At 33.9% G+C, this 18,101-nt stretch overlaps 1 protein-coding gene and 1 long non-coding RNA gene across 5 annotated transcripts in view; one reads left to right on the forward strand and one right to left on the reverse strand.

Annotated features, from left to right (window-relative positions):
- Positions 1–18,101, reverse strand: part of NDST3 (N-deacetylase and N-sulfotransferase 3) — a 200,517-nt gene that overhangs the window by 115,494 nt on the left and 66,922 nt on the right. For all 4 annotated transcript variants that reach the window (XM_032292466.1, XM_032292465.1, XM_032292464.1 and 1 more), the window contains one exon: positions 12,186–12,340. In XM_032292466.1, coding sequence (XP_032148357.1) covers positions 12,186–12,340 — 155 coding nt within the window. The remainder of the gene's footprint in view (positions 1–12,185; positions 12,341–18,101) is intronic.
- LOC116560903 overlaps positions 1–18,101 on the forward strand; it is a 328,510-nt gene that overhangs the window by 51,371 nt on the left and 259,038 nt on the right. The gene's annotated exons all lie outside the window — the stretch shown is intronic.

Genomic DNA, 18,101 nt, shown 5'->3' on the forward strand with positions numbered 1-18,101 from the left:
TGGATACTATACAAACTCAAAGGAAACTAAACAATATGTTCTTGAATGGCCAGTGGGTCAATGACAAAATTAAGACAGAAATTGAAAAATATTTTGTAAAATAAATTCTAATGAAAACAAAACATACCAAAACTTGTGGGATACAACAAAAGCAGTACTAAGAGGAAAGTTTATGGCTACAAGTGCCTATATAAAAAACAAGCCTTTAACCTAACAATGCATCTTAAAGAACTATAAAAGAGTAAACTGAACCCAAGATGATAGAAGAAAAGAAATAATAAAGATCAAAGCAAAAATAAATGAAACTGAAATGAAAAAAGAATACAAAAAAGTCAATGAAACAAAAAGGTTTTTTTCTAAGATAAACAAAATCAGCAAAAGTGGCCAGATTAATAAAGAAATAAATGGGTGAGGACCCAAATAAATAAAATCAGATATGAAAAAGTAAACACTACAACTGATACTGCAGAAATTCAAAGGATCAATGGTGGCTACTGTGAGCAACTATATGCTAATAAATTGGAAAATTTACAGGAAATGAATAAGTAACTAGGCACATACAACCTACCAAAATTGAACCACGAAGAAATCCAAAACTTGAAAGGACCAATAACAAGTAATGAGATCAAAGACATAATAAAATGTCTTCCAGTAAAGAAACACCCAGAACTTGACGGTTTTACCACTGATTTCTACCAAACATTTAAAGAAGAGCTAAAAGAAATCCTACTAAAACTATTCTAAAAAATAGAGGAGGAGAAAATTCTTCCAAATTCATTTTATGATGCTGGTATTATACTGATATCAAAACCAGATAAAGATACATCAAAAGAAAAGAAAAGAAACTACAAGCCAATATCTCTGATAAATATTGATGCAGATATTCTCAATAAAATACAAACAAAACCAACAACACATTAAAGAGATCAATTATGACCAAGTGACATTTATCCTTGGGATGCAAGGATGGTTCAGTGTACAAATCAATCAGTATGATACATCATATCAACAGAATGAAAGACAAAAATCTTAGGATCATTTCAATTCATGCTGAAAAAGCATTTGATATAATTGAACATCTCATCATGATAAAAACCCTCAGCAAACTTGTTATAGAAGGTACATACCTCTTCATAATAAAAGCCATCTATGACAGACCCACAGCTGGATTCATACTAAATTGCGAAAAACTGAAAGGCTATCCTCTAAGATCTGGCAGACAACAAGAATGCCCACTGTCACTACTGTTACTCATCATAGCACTGAAAGTCCTAGCTATATAGCAATCAAAAAAGAGAAAGAAATGAAGGTCATTCCAATTGGAAAGGAAGCAATTAAATTACCCTTGTTTCCAAATGATATAATCTTATATTTGGAAAAACCAAGACTCTACCAAAAAATTATTAGAACTGATAAACAAATTCAGTAAAATTTAAGATACAAGATCAACATTCAAAAACCAGTAGCATTTCTATATGCCAATGGTGAACAATGAGAAAAAGAGGACAAAATGTAATCCTATTTATAGTAGCCACAAATAAAATTAAATACCTAGGAATTATCCTAAAAGTTAAAGATCTCTGCAATGAAAACTGTAAAACACTGATGAAATAAAGAGGACACCAAAAACATTAAAAGATATTCCATGTTCATGGATGAGAAGAAGTATTATTAAAATGTCCATATTAAACAAAGCAATCTATTCAATAAAATCTTTATGAAAATACCAGTGATATTTTTCACAAAATATATTGTATAACCCAAAACTTTATATGGAACCACAGAAAATCCAGAATAACCAAAGCTGTCTTGAGCAAAAGAAACAAAACTAGAGGAATCACATTACCTGATTTCAAATTATACTATGGAGTTATAGTATGGAAGACAGAATGCTACTGGCATACAAGCTGATACCATAGACCAATGGAATAGAAAAGAGAACCCAGAAACAAATTCATACTTCTACAGTGAATTCATTTTTGACAAGGTGCCAAGAACATACATTGGAGAAAGGACAATCTCTTCAATAAATGCTGCTTGAAAAACTAGATCTGAACCCCTGTCTATTGCCATATACAAAAATCAAATCAAAATACATTGAAACCTTAAATATAGGACCTCAAACTATGAAACTACTATAAGAAAACATTGGGAAACTCTCCAGGACATTGGTCTGGGCAAAAATTTCTTGGGTAACACCCTACAAGCATAGGCAACCAACAAAAAAAAGGACAAATGGGATTATATCAAATCAAAATGACTCTACATAGCAAAAGAAACAATCCACAAAGCAAAGAGACAACCCACGGAATGGGAGAAAATGTTTGCAAACTACCCATCTGACAAGGGATTAATAAGCAGACTATATAAGAAATTTAAACAACTCTATAGGAAAAAAAAAATTAGTAATCCGAATAAAAAATAGGCAAAGGGCTTGAACAGACATTTCTCAAAAGAATACATACAAATGGCAAACAGGCATTTGAAAAGGTCCTCAACATCACTGATCATCAGAGAAATGCAAATAAAAACTACAGTGAGACTTCATCTAACCCCACTTAAAATGACGTTTCTCCAAAACGAAAGGCAATTAACAAATGCTGGAAAAGATGTGGAGAAAAGAAAATCCTCATGTGCTTTTGGTGGGAATGTAAATTAGTACATCCACTATGGAGAACAGTTTGGAGGTGTCTCAAAAAACTAAAAATAGAACTACCATATGATCCAGCAATCTCTCTGCTGAGTATATATCCAAAGGAAAGGAAATCAGTATATCAAAGAGATATCTGCACTCCCATGTTTGTTGCAGCACTGTTTACAATAGCCAATATTTGGAAGCAACCAGTGTCTATCAACAGATAAAGAAAATGAGGTATATAATTATATATATATATATGTGTGTGTGTGTGTGTGTGTGTGTGTATAATATAGACATACAGTATAATAGTACACAATGGTGCTATTGTGTACTATTATATGTAGTACACATATACAGTACACTCTATATAATCAGGTATATATATATTTCAGGTATCCTATATATATGTGTGTGCATGTATGTATGTAACTGAATCCCATTCTTTTTTATGGCTGAATAATGCAGTATTGTGAACTATTATACTGTATGTATGTAGGTCTATACATACATATGTGTATGTATACATATACGTACATATGTATGTATACACAGATATATGTATAGACCTACATACATACATACTTGTATATATGTAGGTATATATATGTATATACCTATATATACAGTATGTATGTATATGTGTATGTATATATATATATATATACAGGTATATACCTGTATATATATATACATACACATATACATATATATACAGGTATATACCTGTATATATATATACATACAAACATACATACACATATATATGTATATGTCTACATACATACAGTATAATAGTACACAATAGTGCACTATTCAGCCATAAAAAACAATGGAATTCAGTTATCTGCAACAATATAGTTGGAACTAGAGGTCATTATGTTAAGTGAAATAAGCCAGACACAGAAAGACAAACATCACATGTTCTCACTTATTTGTGGTATGTAAAACTCCAAACAATTCAACACATGGAGATAGGGAGTAAAAGTATGGATACCAAAAGCTGGGTAGGACAGTGAATGTTGGAGAGGAGGTGGGCCTGATTAATGAGTACAAAATATAATTAGGAAGCGTGAATATATGTAGTATGTGATAGCACAACAGGATGAGTATAGTCAAAATTATATAATTGTACATTTAAAAATAACTAAAGGAGTATAATTGGATTCTTCATAACACTAAGGATAAATGCCTTGGGGGGGTGGATATTCCATTTTTCATGATATGATTATTATGTACTGCATGCCTCTATCAAATATTTCATGTATCCCATAAATATATACCCCTATTGAGTACCCACAATAATTAAAAATTAAAGAAATTTATTGTTCCAGTGAAGACTTTATTTCAATAAATTCATGTATTTGTTATGTAAAGTTAAAAATTACAAGATTTTACTAAATTATGCATTGAAATATTTCCAAATAGACAATATGAAAATAATATAATTTTGTCAAGCAAAAAGTAATGCTGTAGTTTTTAGAACAATTTCACCAAGAACTAAAAAAAGAAACAAACAGCATTCAGATATTTGAGAATTACAGTTAGCCTCGAAGGAAAGATTGTTTATGTCTTTAATGTCTTTAATGATATGTCTTTATTTAGACTCTTGCTAGTGATTAAGAATGTTACTTAACTTTTAGTTTGTGTCTCTATTTCAAGTTCTCTCTAAACAGAAAAACCTTTGTAATTTTCATTAATGACTAGACTTATTGCCTGTTTCCATATTTTGCAGATGAGTAAATATGCAAATTAATTTACAGAAAACCCTACCATGATAGGAAATCAAACATTCTCCGTGCTACAGTGAAAAAAGAGTCCCAAACTTCATTACAGTATAATTTGGAAATACTTCAAAATGCTTTTCACTTTGGTTCATTTTGGTTGGAATGTCCCATTTCCTCAGTATACAGAAGTTCATGCTTTGGTTAACTATCTCATAGTACTGAGAATTTACATACATAATTTACATGGATTGAAGATAAAATTTACTTATATTTACATTTGATAGCATATTTTGAAGTTGATTCTAGGACAACATTTTTTTCCCCTAGAGTTTCAAAGGGGCTTTGTTAAAACCTGTGGCTTTGGGGGGGAAAAAAACCGTGTCTTCCTTAAAATCTGGGGCTATTTGAGATATTATTTAACAAAGAAAAGAATACACTTTTTTTCAAGATGATAGGAGCGTAATTCTGACCACTTTCTGCCTCCCTCTGTTTAGAAAATGAAATTAGTACCTTTTAAGATATAAGGCACTTGCATGAGTGCAGGCATACACATGCGTGTGCATACACACACACACATATATGAAGAAAATAAATATATGAAACTATTTCCTTGAATTTGTGAAGCATTTTCAAGGGCCACACACACAATTCAGCTTGTAAGAACCTGTGGAACCTCTGGTGAAGTGCCATTTAATTTTCTTTTATTCAGCTAAAAGTATCCGTTATTTGGCGGGAAACAAACACAAGCAAAACAAACAAAAGGGTAAAGTTATTCTCCTCTAACCATCACTTCCATCCTCAAACAACTCAGAATGCTTATTTCAGAGCAGACTTTCCTCAAATAAGATACATTGTCATTATCAATCATGTCTAAAAACAAAGTTTTACTAAACAGTATACATTTCTTCTATTATACATACTAGATATTACATATAAAGTGGGAGTGAAGGAATAACCCTGGTTGACCATAAATTTGATAAAGCTGTAGCAATAACATCAGCAAAAACCCCTTTTTGATACCATGTATTCCTCTTTAGGTATTATCCCAAGTTAGCAGCTAAATTACTTGAAGAAATGGAATGACATTTTGTAAGCCAAATGTAGTAAGAAATTTCAGTAACAAAAGTTAACTAAAAATATAGTATCAATACTGAAAAAGGATTATAAAAGGTAGCATCCTTGGCCTCAATCTTCATTTTCACTTGTAACCTTTAAGAAAAGAAATATTTGGGAGAGAGTGACAGATTTTCTCCTAGTCTTCCCTAACAATTATAAAATTTATTTCAAGTACATTTTCATTTAACTGAGTATGTTGTTTTTCTCGCTTGGAGTTCCCTCCAGAATTTCTGAAGTGTTGTCATATCTTTGTTGAGTGTCTCATAAGTAAACATAGCACTGAAAGATGTGCTTTTGTGAGAATACTCTAAAGAATGATGTAAACACTTGTACTTTGCACAGTCCAGGTTGGTGTTTTTGAATTGCTGGGGTATATTCAAGTAAACACAAGATGAGGTTTATAGAAATGTAAAAAAAAAAAATGAATTTATGAAACCTTTTTATGCTGTAGCAAAACAACTGAAAAGAAAATTATCTGGATTCATAATGGAGGAATTAGAAAGTTTGGTTTAATTCAGCTTTCTCAGACTTTGAAGCAATGAATTTTATGTGAACCTATGGGAGTCTTTGAGGTAAGACAGTTATAAATAATCCAGGACAGCCTCAAATTCTCAAGAGTATGTACACACACATTTAATCTCTCTGAAAATATGCAACGTTGATTAGGAATCTTTAAGGCTACATAGTACTAATTTTAAGTGAAGTTTAATATTTCTGAAAACATAAAAAGTAGATATTTATTTTTGTTATAACCACTGTATACCCTCTGGTATTTATAAAAGCCACCAGGACAGTAATGTTTGCAGCACTGAGATTGCAAACACAAGAAACTACATAAATCATATAAACAGCTATTTAGGAGAAAAACATTGTAAAAAGTCAGATTTGTATTCTGAATTTGTTTAAAAATATAAGGAAGTAATAACATTTTGATATGAGGTCTGTGTAACAGTAATAACAGTATCAATGGCATGGCAATTTGTTAATTATAAAAACTGTGGTTGTTACATGGGCTTTGGAGTTTGATAGACCTGAGATAAAACCCTTTCTCTAGCTTTCACTGGCTGTGTGATTTTAGGAAAATTACATAAGCTCTCTAAGCCTTGCTTTCTGCATTTTCAATATGAAAATAAGCAACCTCACAGGTGGTTGTGAGAATTAACTGAGGATGTATGGAAAGCACTAAGCACAATGTCTAGTAAATATGTGGAGCTCAACAATTTCTCTTCCTACATTTCCTCAGGAGAGTCAAGAATCTTTCTCACTGAAATGTAAGGTTCTGTTTCATGCTGGGGAAACAGAATCACAGCATTTCAAGTTTCATGTTTCCTGATCTGAGCAAAGATTAAAGGAAAAAAGTGGAAAATAGGAGAGACTAGTATGGAGGCTGCTGCAATAATCTAGGTGTGGGCTGAAAAATTTGGAAGTGAAGTAGGGATGGAAAATTTTGAAAAGGAGCAGGAGCTGGTACAAAAGAAAAAAAAACTGAAAGAAATTGTTAAATGAGTGGGAACATAGAGTGGGAGACATGAAAATGCCAAAGCAGAGCCAAGGTTAGCACTCATGTGGAATTTACTCTTCCTCTTCTTCTGCCATCACTTCCATCTCTGCCATGTTTATAACCACCTCTCAGAATGCAAGTGCCCCCTCCATCTTAAGCAAATGAAAGGCATAAAAGGAAGGAACAGTGAAAATTTGGGAGCAGCAGGCATGGATCTGGAAATAGACCTGCCTCACCCTCATACCCACATCTAACTCCAGCCCACCAGAAAGAGTTTCTAGGAGAATTCATAAAGGCTTTTAGTTCATTTTGTGTCCACATAAATTTGGACAGTAAGGCACTATTTTCATGCAGTACATGTGCTAAATTTATCTTTCTTTTTATGAAATCATTTTCAGTTACCAGATAAATGTGCTGAAGATGAAATCTAGTATTTCTGTTAGAGAAAAAAGGGAAAGGAATTGAGGAATTCTTTCTACAGTATCTATCTTGTTAGAGAGTATGGAGTCTTCTCATAGGAAAGAAAAGAAGGTAATATGGACAGGAATTTACAAAGAAAAGAATTCCAATTAAAATCACTTTCAAAAGTTCAATGCTTTATCCAAATGAGAATACATTTTGTACCACTGTAGATATGGGTAGGAGGGGGGTATCCTCATGTAGGTGAAATATAGAACTTCTAAAGAAAAAGCCGCAGTTCACATATGCAAAAAGTTTAAAGAAGCACACACAGATAGAAAAGTGGGAGGCTTAAACGCTGATGTTATTTTTGACCTGTTATTCCCTTTTGCTTCCTCATCATCCATCTGATTAAAAACCGTATTGAATCTATGTCAGAAATGCTTTTCATATCTCACTTCTTTATGATCCCACTTCCACTGGTTTAGTTAAAGCTGGCTTTTATTTCCTATTCTTTGGTTAATTTAATAGTAATCCAGCATTTCTATTTACATCCAATTTTCCCCTTCTTGTCTTCATCCTAAACACTCCTGCTCTAATGTTCTGTGATTCTACCACATATGTACCAGTGCTAGAACTTGGGAGTAGATGACAGTGTTATCTTGGAGTTCAAGATACTTAAAATATGTAATTCTAAAAATAACTAGATATGATATTTCAATTTAGAAAAGCAGATTTTGAAATATTCTGGTGAAAAAATAGTTGTAAAACAATTGCTAGAAATGTACCAAGGGAACGCAGCTAAAAGATATATGTATTCCTACTATGTTCAACAATACTGATAACTTGAAGGTACAAAAGTCATGCTTGTAAAACAGGGATTACACAAAGCTGGGAAAGATACAAAGCGTGTTAAATAACAGAGTTCGTCTTTATCAGGATGTTGTAATTTCAAGGCTAGCATTTAGTTTATAAAATCAATTGGATAAAAATAAATACTTGAAGGTTTAATAAATGGCTCATGGACAGAGGGTTTGGCAGACACTGGTATGATATGATGGTGTAAAAATTTAGTGTGATCTTTGGCTATGTTAATAGAAGTAAAGTGCACATGAAGAAAAAAATATTTTACTATTTTCTGGTTTGATAACACCACATCAGTGGACAATAATGTTCAGATTGGGGCATATATTGGGAAGAAGAATGACAAATTAGAAATTGCACAAATATGACAGCTGGGATGATGAGGGGATTTGAAAACCTATGGAATGCATAACCAGGGGGAAGCATCATGCCTCTTTATTTTCTGTATTTCTGATGCTTTGATATCTGGGGCCTTGCTAGATACCTGGAGAGACTGCAGCTGCCAGAGCTAGCCAATTCCTAGACACAGCAAACACCCTCCTGAGAGCACTCTCAAATGTAAATCAAGCAATTCAGAGCTCTTAACCCCCCACTGCTTCCTTTATCAGACTCTCATGTGTTGAGGAACTATCTCCCTGTTCTAATCACCCCAGAGCCAAGTACCAGATGACTAAAGACAGCCCTTACACCCAGAACACACTGAAATTATTCAAAGTAGCGAATACTGAGCCTGCTTACCCTGTCTTGCTTACCTTTCCTGCAGAAACCACAATAAAGCCCCTTGCCCACATTTCCCCTTGCTTCCTCTGCCTTCTGAGCAACCCTGGTGCTTCCCTTTGTGGCCCTGCATCCATGGCACACTCCCTCTATTGGGAACTGTGATTAATCTTTTCAATGGCAGTCATCTCCTGATCTGTGGGACTCACCATATCTGAATAATAATAATAAAACCTACATTTTAATACAGTAATGATAGAATCTTGAGGGCTAGAAAAAATATTTACTTTTATTTTTATTTAGCAAACATTAAGTACCTACTAGATGTCAAGCACCATTCTCCACACATGACTTACCTAGAGTGGAAGAACTCCTTAATTAAATCTATATGACTTCCATACCTTTCCTTATAAATATACTGATTCTAGTCCCTTCCAAATCTTAAGATCCACTGATTGTCTTCTGGAGTGATATTCAAAATATCTACCAACCAGCATGCCATGCCACTGACCAATCAGAACTGCTGCCAGCTGGACAGCTGGAGACTCTTTCTGGGCCAGGTGCCTTTAGTTCATGAGTTATAAGGAGATTTGGAACACCTTGGGGAAGGATCTGATGTTGTAGTGGGGTAGGGGCAAAGTATTATCACATTTCGATATTGTAATAACTGGCATGGCCATACCAGTACTCTTAGTTGAATATTAGCCGTGATAATACATCCCTTAGCCATCTCTTTTATCTCTTGCCTTCTTGAATTTCCTTCAGTTATTCATTTTATGAAGTAAATTATAGACTTCATCGTATTGGCCATTTTGCTCTGAACAATGGCCAGTGTCTTTCTTAAACTGTGCTGCTTGGATTGCTCTAAAGTGGTTTACCAGCTTACTGGACTCTTTGCATCCTGACTGGAATTCTCTATTAGGATGCCTAGAATTATACTTTGTGTTCAATATCAATAAAATGAAAATCTCATATGCCTTTTTATAAAGTGTATCACTGAAATAAAAGAGATAGTATTCATTCATTCTCTAGCTGGCAAGGAAACTAATTAAAAGATCATGATATATTCCTTAAGCCAGCTAGTCTTTCAATACATTTTAAATTACATTTTGATACTATAATCTTTATTTCCATATTGGAAAAGTTAACATGCTCACTAATCTAAAAAGTTTTATAATTGACAATAGACATTCTAGCTAATGTAAATCAACAGGTTCTGCTGTACTTGGAAAAGAGAGGCAAAAAGGACACCATTTAAAAGAATGATGATAACGCAATTACAAGTACAATCTTCAGTAAAAATTTTGTTATCAGGAATACTGTTCTAATTTTAATAGTATTGTCTATAAAAGCATTAAATATCATCTGATATTGGCAAAGAATTCTATGATAAAAATACCTATTAACTATTTTATCATTAAAAATTTACCACCATTTTCCAAAATGTAGGTATAGTTCTTCAAATGAGAGTATATACCACTGAAGACTTTTTTGAGGTTTAAATAGAATATTATTTTACCTTTATAATGATATGTTATTCTATTTTCAAAACTGTACAGTAGATATTTTAAATTTTGTTGTAGGTCATTATTAATGGTACATTTAATCTTTGTTTCAGAATTCATACCTTTCAAATAAGAATCCCCTGTTGAAATTTCGGTTTACCACCTGAATTAGCCTATATTTGGTAACCAAAAAAATTTTCCAATCAACTTCTAAAGCTGCATTTCCTGATGGCTGTAAACATCAAATGCAAGTTTGCTTAAAGGATTTACTTGACCTTTCATAATAACCTATTAGAGCCTTCAAAAAATTAAAATTGATGTCAAAAATTTGTTTGTGAGTCAAATGTGTCTACATTGTGAAAAAGGATAGTAGATAAGATATATTTGTTAAAACTTCATAAAAATAGGTGTTTGGCTGTAGATGATGATAGCAAAGGCCAAAGCCCAAAAGTTTTAGATCGGAGTCTCAGATTCTTTTAGTTGGAAGGGCACTTCAAATGTCCTCTAACCCAGTTACCCATTTGAGTATTGCATCCATGACCTCCATTCTTGTTTGAACACCCATTTGCTCACAATATCAGCATGGAGGAGCACTATTCTTGCTTTCTTGACAAAATATCCATATATGGCAAAAGTGCACCTGAAGCTCTTTGTTTATTTTGGGGAGTAGATTAAAGCTAAAAGACAAATATAGGCTTCTGATGCCACCAAAAAGTATTTGGTCTTGTATATCCTCAAGAAAAAAAATATAGTGTATTAATTCTAACCCTGTCTTGTATATTTGAGTAAGGTACTGTGAGCACTAACTAAAACTTCCTAGCTCTAACAGTTGATGTAGAATACCATTCCACGTAAGTGTACCTCAGTACTCTCTCTGATCGCAAGCACATTTTTTCTTCATAATGTGCTAATTTAAACTTTTACTATAAATTTCCTTGTCCTGAATAATAAACCCTTCAGTATTAAACAGTGCACCTTGCTTCAGCAAAGGAAATGTTCCATCCATAAAATATATATGCTTACAATGCTTTTAACTGTTTAGATTGAGTCTTCATTACCTCATGCAGTCATTATGCTCTCCTGCCTGGTCTTTTCCCTCAGCCTCATTTCATTCCAATTCATTCTGGAACCTAAGACTTGTTATTATTTCAGGATGTATCTAAAATCTCATTTTCATAAGAACCATCTTGGGCCATTCCCAGTGATACTTATTTCTTTGAACTATGGGTTTTGTGTCTGTATGGTTTGGCATTAGCTCATGAAAATGTATTTCATTTGTTGGGGAATTGTTTAACATGCATATTTCTGCCTCCTCAGTGCAGCAGGAAACTCCTTCTAGACAGGAGCCATGTTTTAGGAGCTCTGATCATAATGTCATGATACATCTTGTATCTTGTGAAGTTCCTCTTAAATCAGTTCCTCCAAAACATTAAGCATAGTGGTGAGAACTCAATACAAACTCAAGAGCCACATACTGAAAGGCAGCAATACCAAAATCTTCTAAATGATCATATGGAAAAGCTGATGGAGGGGGGTGGATAAAGCAAATCACCATGGCATGTTTATACCTATGTAACAATCCTACATGATCTGCACATGTACCCCGGAACTTAAAGTATTATAATAATAATAAAGTGTCACTATGCCACAATATAAGAACCTTTTCATTTCTTTAATCGGTGTACATTACTTCAATGCAACAGTCAAAGTGAGTTACTTACTAAGGCAAATTTTTTGTTGAGAATCATCTGCTCCACCAAAGATGACTCATTGTGGAAGAGGTGGGGCTGCATATGGCTCCACATGTGAGGAAACCACCAGAACTCATCCACAGACCCCAAAAGACAGTCATCCCCTTCATCTTCCTCTTCAGTTCCTTTGGGGGGGAAAAGATTATCCAATTAATTCCAGTTACACTAATCTATGGATCTATGATCTATCAGTCAGTCTAATCTGTTCTCATATATGTATTTAGAAGACATCATTTTTTCTGTTTTATACACATATAAGGCTGCCATTGAAAATATTGGAGGTGATTTTTATCCACACAGAAGGAACATCATAGAAGAACCCACTACTATGAGAGCTAATTGGATTCAATGTTGTGGCTAAAATTCAAGTGTGGCTGCATGGTTTTGTAATGACTAGTATTATGGACATGCTTGTGGAGAAAAATCTCCTCCCATATTTTCAGTTGCAGCTCTGATGTGATTTGTTTTATTAGAGCCCTACAGGCTAAAGACAGAGAATGGACTGCTGCTCTGGACCAGTCAGCTAAACCCAGTTCCTGTTAACATTGTTTGTTCATTCAATTTCCCAAGAGAAGTTGGTGTGGAGGGTTGGCAGAGACTATTGGCAGCAAAAGAATCAGGTCCTATGATTTGGTGGGCATTGAAAACCTTTACTAAAGATAAAGGCATACTGTGAGGTTTCATGGTTATAATTTATACAGGAGAAACAAAGATTGAGTGCTATGGAGTGAGTGGAATAGCACAATCTTTCAACAAGGACAGTCTTCAGTTTCACTTTCATATGCTTAAGTACTCTACTGGATATGAAGGATCTTCCTCTCCCCTACATATAAAGATTACGTCTTTAAATCTATTGTTTTATTTTCTGTATTTTTTCTTCTTTACATACACTTATGTTACCATTGTATGGTAGAACAAGTACAGCCTTTGGAGTTAGAAGTTTTTAGTTTATTGTAGGTTCCAACACATTTGAGTTGTATGGCTGAGTCACATGACCTCTTTAATGTCTGTATTGTAAAAAGATGGACAGCAATACCTATTTTACTTTTTGGGGGGAGGTAGTATTTAGATAATTCTAGCACATATTGGGTAACTTATAATGCCCCTTTCTTTTCCTCCTGTATTTCCTACTTCTGTTCTTACTGTGTTTCCTTGCATGTCGCCTTGGGTTTTTTCCCCTCATAATACTACATGAAAGGAGGAGGTAGTTTTCACATGTGCTATGTGGCAGAGGTGACATTATCTTCAAAAACTGACCAAGTGATTATGTTAACTCATTGGCCTGATTAATGAATGAGTCACCAGCATTCTTGGAGCTTCTGAGTGGTTATCTTATGGCTCAGGGAAGGTTTATAGAGAGAAAGGCAAGAAAAATAGGAAGATGGATTCAGGGGTTTAGAAATTCTGATGATCCCAACCATAGCAGGTTCTTGGGTCCTACTAAATTTGAGGTGATAAATAAGGTGACCTTGGTAAAGAAACATTTTGTAGGTGTGACTGGTGATCTTAAACACATGTTTTGCTTGACATAAGAATGATGTCATTTAGTTTCCCTGCATTTAAACATCTATACTTCTATCCATGATACTCCCTGTTGCTTAACATTTTGTAGTCTCCAGGATGCTTTATTAGTGTCAGTTATTTGTTGCCATTTTATTTTCTCACATTGAGAGCAGGCTGAGTCTCTTGGAGTTTCCCAGTAATGGATTCATTTCTGATTTCCACATACCCAGCAATGTCAGTGAGCTAAGATTCCATAGTTGATGAGAAATATCCTCTCCTCCTGCTTTTAACCTCTATTCCCTGTTGCCTATAATTCCTGTCTTTTCTTGCAACTTTCCTGTCATCTTTCCTTTATTTTTTTTTTTAGTTGGCCTCTGTTCAAATTTATCAGAACAGAGCAGCAGATCTCAGGATTCTTTGAAAAGATAGCTCAGGCATTTGTCGTCCTTTCCTGAATATCATGGTGAAATCTGTGACTAAAATATTCATACATTTGAATCATGCAAGAGTTAGACAGATGATGTCTGCCTTCTGACATATTTGTCTCAGTTCATAGTAGGCATAATTTTATGTCTTTTCTCTTTATACGTTCATCTTTCTTTTAATCCTACTTTGAGAATGTTTTACATTAGAATTTCATTGAGAACAAGTATCTGTTGCTTATTACTTTAAAAATTATGATTAAAAAGCAGTTGAAATATAATTAACTGTGGGTTAATTACATTTGATTGGACTGTTGTGGCCTCTTGCCACCCCTTTTCTTCCCCACTTTGCCCACCTTTGTCAGAACTGGAGGAAGAGAGAAGAATGAGAAGTCAAATTCCTCAATTTTAAGTGCCATTTCTTTCTTTGTTTTGGGGGTAGGGGAAGAAGCAGATTGTATTTATTTTATTTACTTTATTTTCAATCTTTATTTTAGATTCAGGGTGGACATGCACGTTTGTTGCCTGGGCAGACTTCATGATGCTGAGGTGTGGGGTATGAAAGATCTTGTCACTCAAGTAGTGAGCATAATAAACAACAGTTTTTCAACCTTCACTCTTCTCCTCTCTCTGCCATTCGTCCCTAGTGTCTATTGTTGCCATCTCTATGACCATGAGTACCCAATGTTTAGTTCTCACTTATAAATGAGAACATGTGGAATTTGGTTTTCTGCTGTTGCATTGATTCACTTAGGATAATGGCCTCCAGCTGCATCCATGTTGCTGCAAAGGACATGATTTCATTCCTTTTTTATGGCTGTGTAGTATTCCATGGGGAATAGGTATCAGATTTTCTTTGTCCAATGCACCACTGATGGATACCTAGGTTTATTCCACATCTTTGCTACAGAGACTAGTGCTGTAGTGAATATGTGAGTACATGTGTATTTTTGGTGGAATTATTTGCTTTCTTTGGATATATAATATATCCAGTAATGGGATTGCTGGGTTGAATGTTAGTTCTAAGTTCTTTGAGAAATTTCGAAACTACTTTCCACAGTGTTAAGTGCTATTTCTTGTCACAAAACTATGTTGAAACCACATAAAGTTATTGAAAAATATAATTTATTTTATTATATTTATATAAATAACTTGGCTCTATACTATTTTATCTGTAGTGTTTCCTATTCTGATATTATATTTAAAATCATCATTGAGACAGCATTGTGTCAAGCACTGTGTTGAGTACTTTACAAACATCATTTCATTTAATTCTCCAAACCTCCTGAGGTAAGGGCCACTGCAAACCTCATTTTACAGATAAGGAAATTGATATTTAGAGAGGTGAAGTAACTGGTTCCATGTCACTGAGAGGTTTGAGACAGAACTTGAATTCAAATGCTGACTCCTAACTCAGATTGAGCAACTCCAAATTCAGGGCCCTTAGCTATCATTCACTGGCCAAACGTGGAGTCTAGAAACGAGACCAGCATTTACTCATTCAGTATAACATTGCTCTTCCCACTGTTAATTTATTCTACAGTATAATTAGAATATACAGGTACCATTGGATCTCAGTGATTTGGGGAAATACAAAAAACTAACAAACCTATAAATAAGGAGAATCTTTTGCCATTCAGCTTCCTTAATCAAGGATGGGTTAAGATTAATTTTTTTTGACACTTCATTAGCTATGTGACCTTGGGCCCCTCTAAGTTTCTATGTTCTTATCTAGAAAATAAGTTAACACATTCTATAACTTCTAGAATTCAGTAAAAAGGAACATGAGAAATGCTTAACAAAGCACCAAAAGAGAACTATGGTTTTTAATTTTTTCATCCCTTTATTTCTCAGATAAATGCACATACCCTTCAAAAATTAAAATAAACAAGATAAAGCTTTCTCTGACATAAAGTATTACAATTATGACAATGCTACTTTTCTTTTTCCCTTCAAGATTGAGTAAAATGGATAGAATTTTTTATAGAAAAAGGAATAGTAATTTCTTCATTTATGAAGGAAGACAATGTAATTCAATTATATTTTATCCCTTCTCATTTTTGAAAGATCAAGTATTAAATTTTGTATCTATTCCCTCTAAAAAATGATTTAACTGGTCTTAGCCCTGGCTACAGTTTTGTGGAAGCTCTCATATTACACACGGATAACAAGTCCCCTTCAAACCTTGGCCTCCGTTTCCACCTGTGTTGTACTTTCTCTGCCTTGGGGAGAGGATACTCTTATTATGAGCTATTGGAAATGCCCAAGTTAAGAAAGAGGACAAGCCTTGCAGAAATGAGAAGGAATGACATGAATTGGCTAAAATCATTCCCCAGTATTCAGCAATAGGCAAAAAAATAATGGAGTTGCTGGGAGCATTTTCTTATATTTATTAAGCAAATCTGGGCTGTCCTGGTTTTGCTATGATGTCTCTTCCTATTATCTCCCTCTCCTGCTAAACACATCACATATTTCACCTTAATCTTGCCTTGGTGATTTTTTTATCCCTATGATAATTTTATTCTATTCAATGGATGTCAAAGAATCTAAGATAATCATCCTAAAGTTAGGATATCCTAACCCGGAAATTTAGAAAGAGGTTATGGGTAGCCTTCTGTTTCCTTAAGCTCTTGGGGCTCTCCATTGTGAAAGTTACAAGTCTAACTTAGCTAGAAAGATGAACTGAGCTTCTGCACATAAAGTTCTCACTTCATATATCTATTGCCAAGATAGCAGAAGTTTCCTATAAGCAAAATATTTAAAATAGATCTCTAATTATGTTTTCATCTTTGAGGTTTCATTAAGAACCAATTCACTGAATCATACAACAAAGTCAAACATGATCATGAGGTTCCCGGGTGTTAATATTTAAAACAATCACAGAAAAAGTATATTTTACATGTTGATCTAAGAAATTCAGGGGAATAAAAGCTTCAGAGCTTCTTATGTTAAAGGTATTCTTAAAACCCACAGAATTTTCAAATTGATAGGTGAAGGTTACATGCAGTTGTATGATTATACATATTGTATTCATTACACAGTTGTACAATAGAAAAACACTATAGTCAAGTCTCATGGCTCTATAACTTCCATGGAAACAAATGGAAATTTACTTTAGAAATACAATATTACTTCTACCTAAAAATGGAATTACTACTTATGTTGTTTATGTGCATATGGAAATCATGTTGATGTTAGTAGTATATAGATAAAATTCTCAGTGTGATATGTTTATTAAACCCTTAAGGGTACTCATCAAATACATACAAAATAACTCTTGCTTATATTATCAATTTTAAATTTTGAAAAGCATTTGCAATTGTAGAAAATTGATAAACTTGCTCAAATATTATATCACTTTAAAAAATTACTTACATGTTTATTCATTTAGATCTGACACACATAAAATGCAAAGGCCCAGAAAAAATTTAGTAAAAAGTAACTTTCATCTCTCATGTTTGATTCTCAAATTCTCTTCTTCACTAATATTGTTTGGCTCTGTGTCCCCACTCAAATCTCACCTTGAATTGTAATAATCCCAATGTGTCAAGAGTGGGTCACGTGGAGATAACTGAATCATGGGGGCAATTTCCCCCATACTGTTCTCATGATAGTGAATAAGAAGTCTCACGAGATTTAATGATTTTATAAATGGGAGTTAGCACAAACCCTCTTGCCTGCCACCATGAAACACACCCCTTTGCTCTTCCTTCATCTTCTGCCATGATTGTGAGGCCTTCCCAGCCATGTAGAACTGTGAGTTCTTTAAACCTCTTTTCTTTATAAATTACCCAGTCTCAGATATGTGTTTATTAGCAGCATGAGAACTGACTAATACATTCATGGATATTCACTCCTATCAGTTTATTATGAATTGTTTCATAGATATCCCATACCTGTATGAATAGCTTTGTGACTGTGGTCAAGTTACTTAGCTACTCAGTAATTGAGTTTTCTAAGC

The sequence above is a fragment of the Sapajus apella genome, unplaced genomic scaffold (genome assembly GCF_009761245.1).
Source record: "Sapajus apella isolate SASKATOON/1434 unplaced genomic scaffold, GSC_monkey_1.0 scaffold27, whole genome shotgun sequence".
Classification (NCBI taxonomy): Eukaryota; Metazoa; Chordata; class Mammalia; order Primates; family Cebidae; genus Sapajus; species Sapajus apella.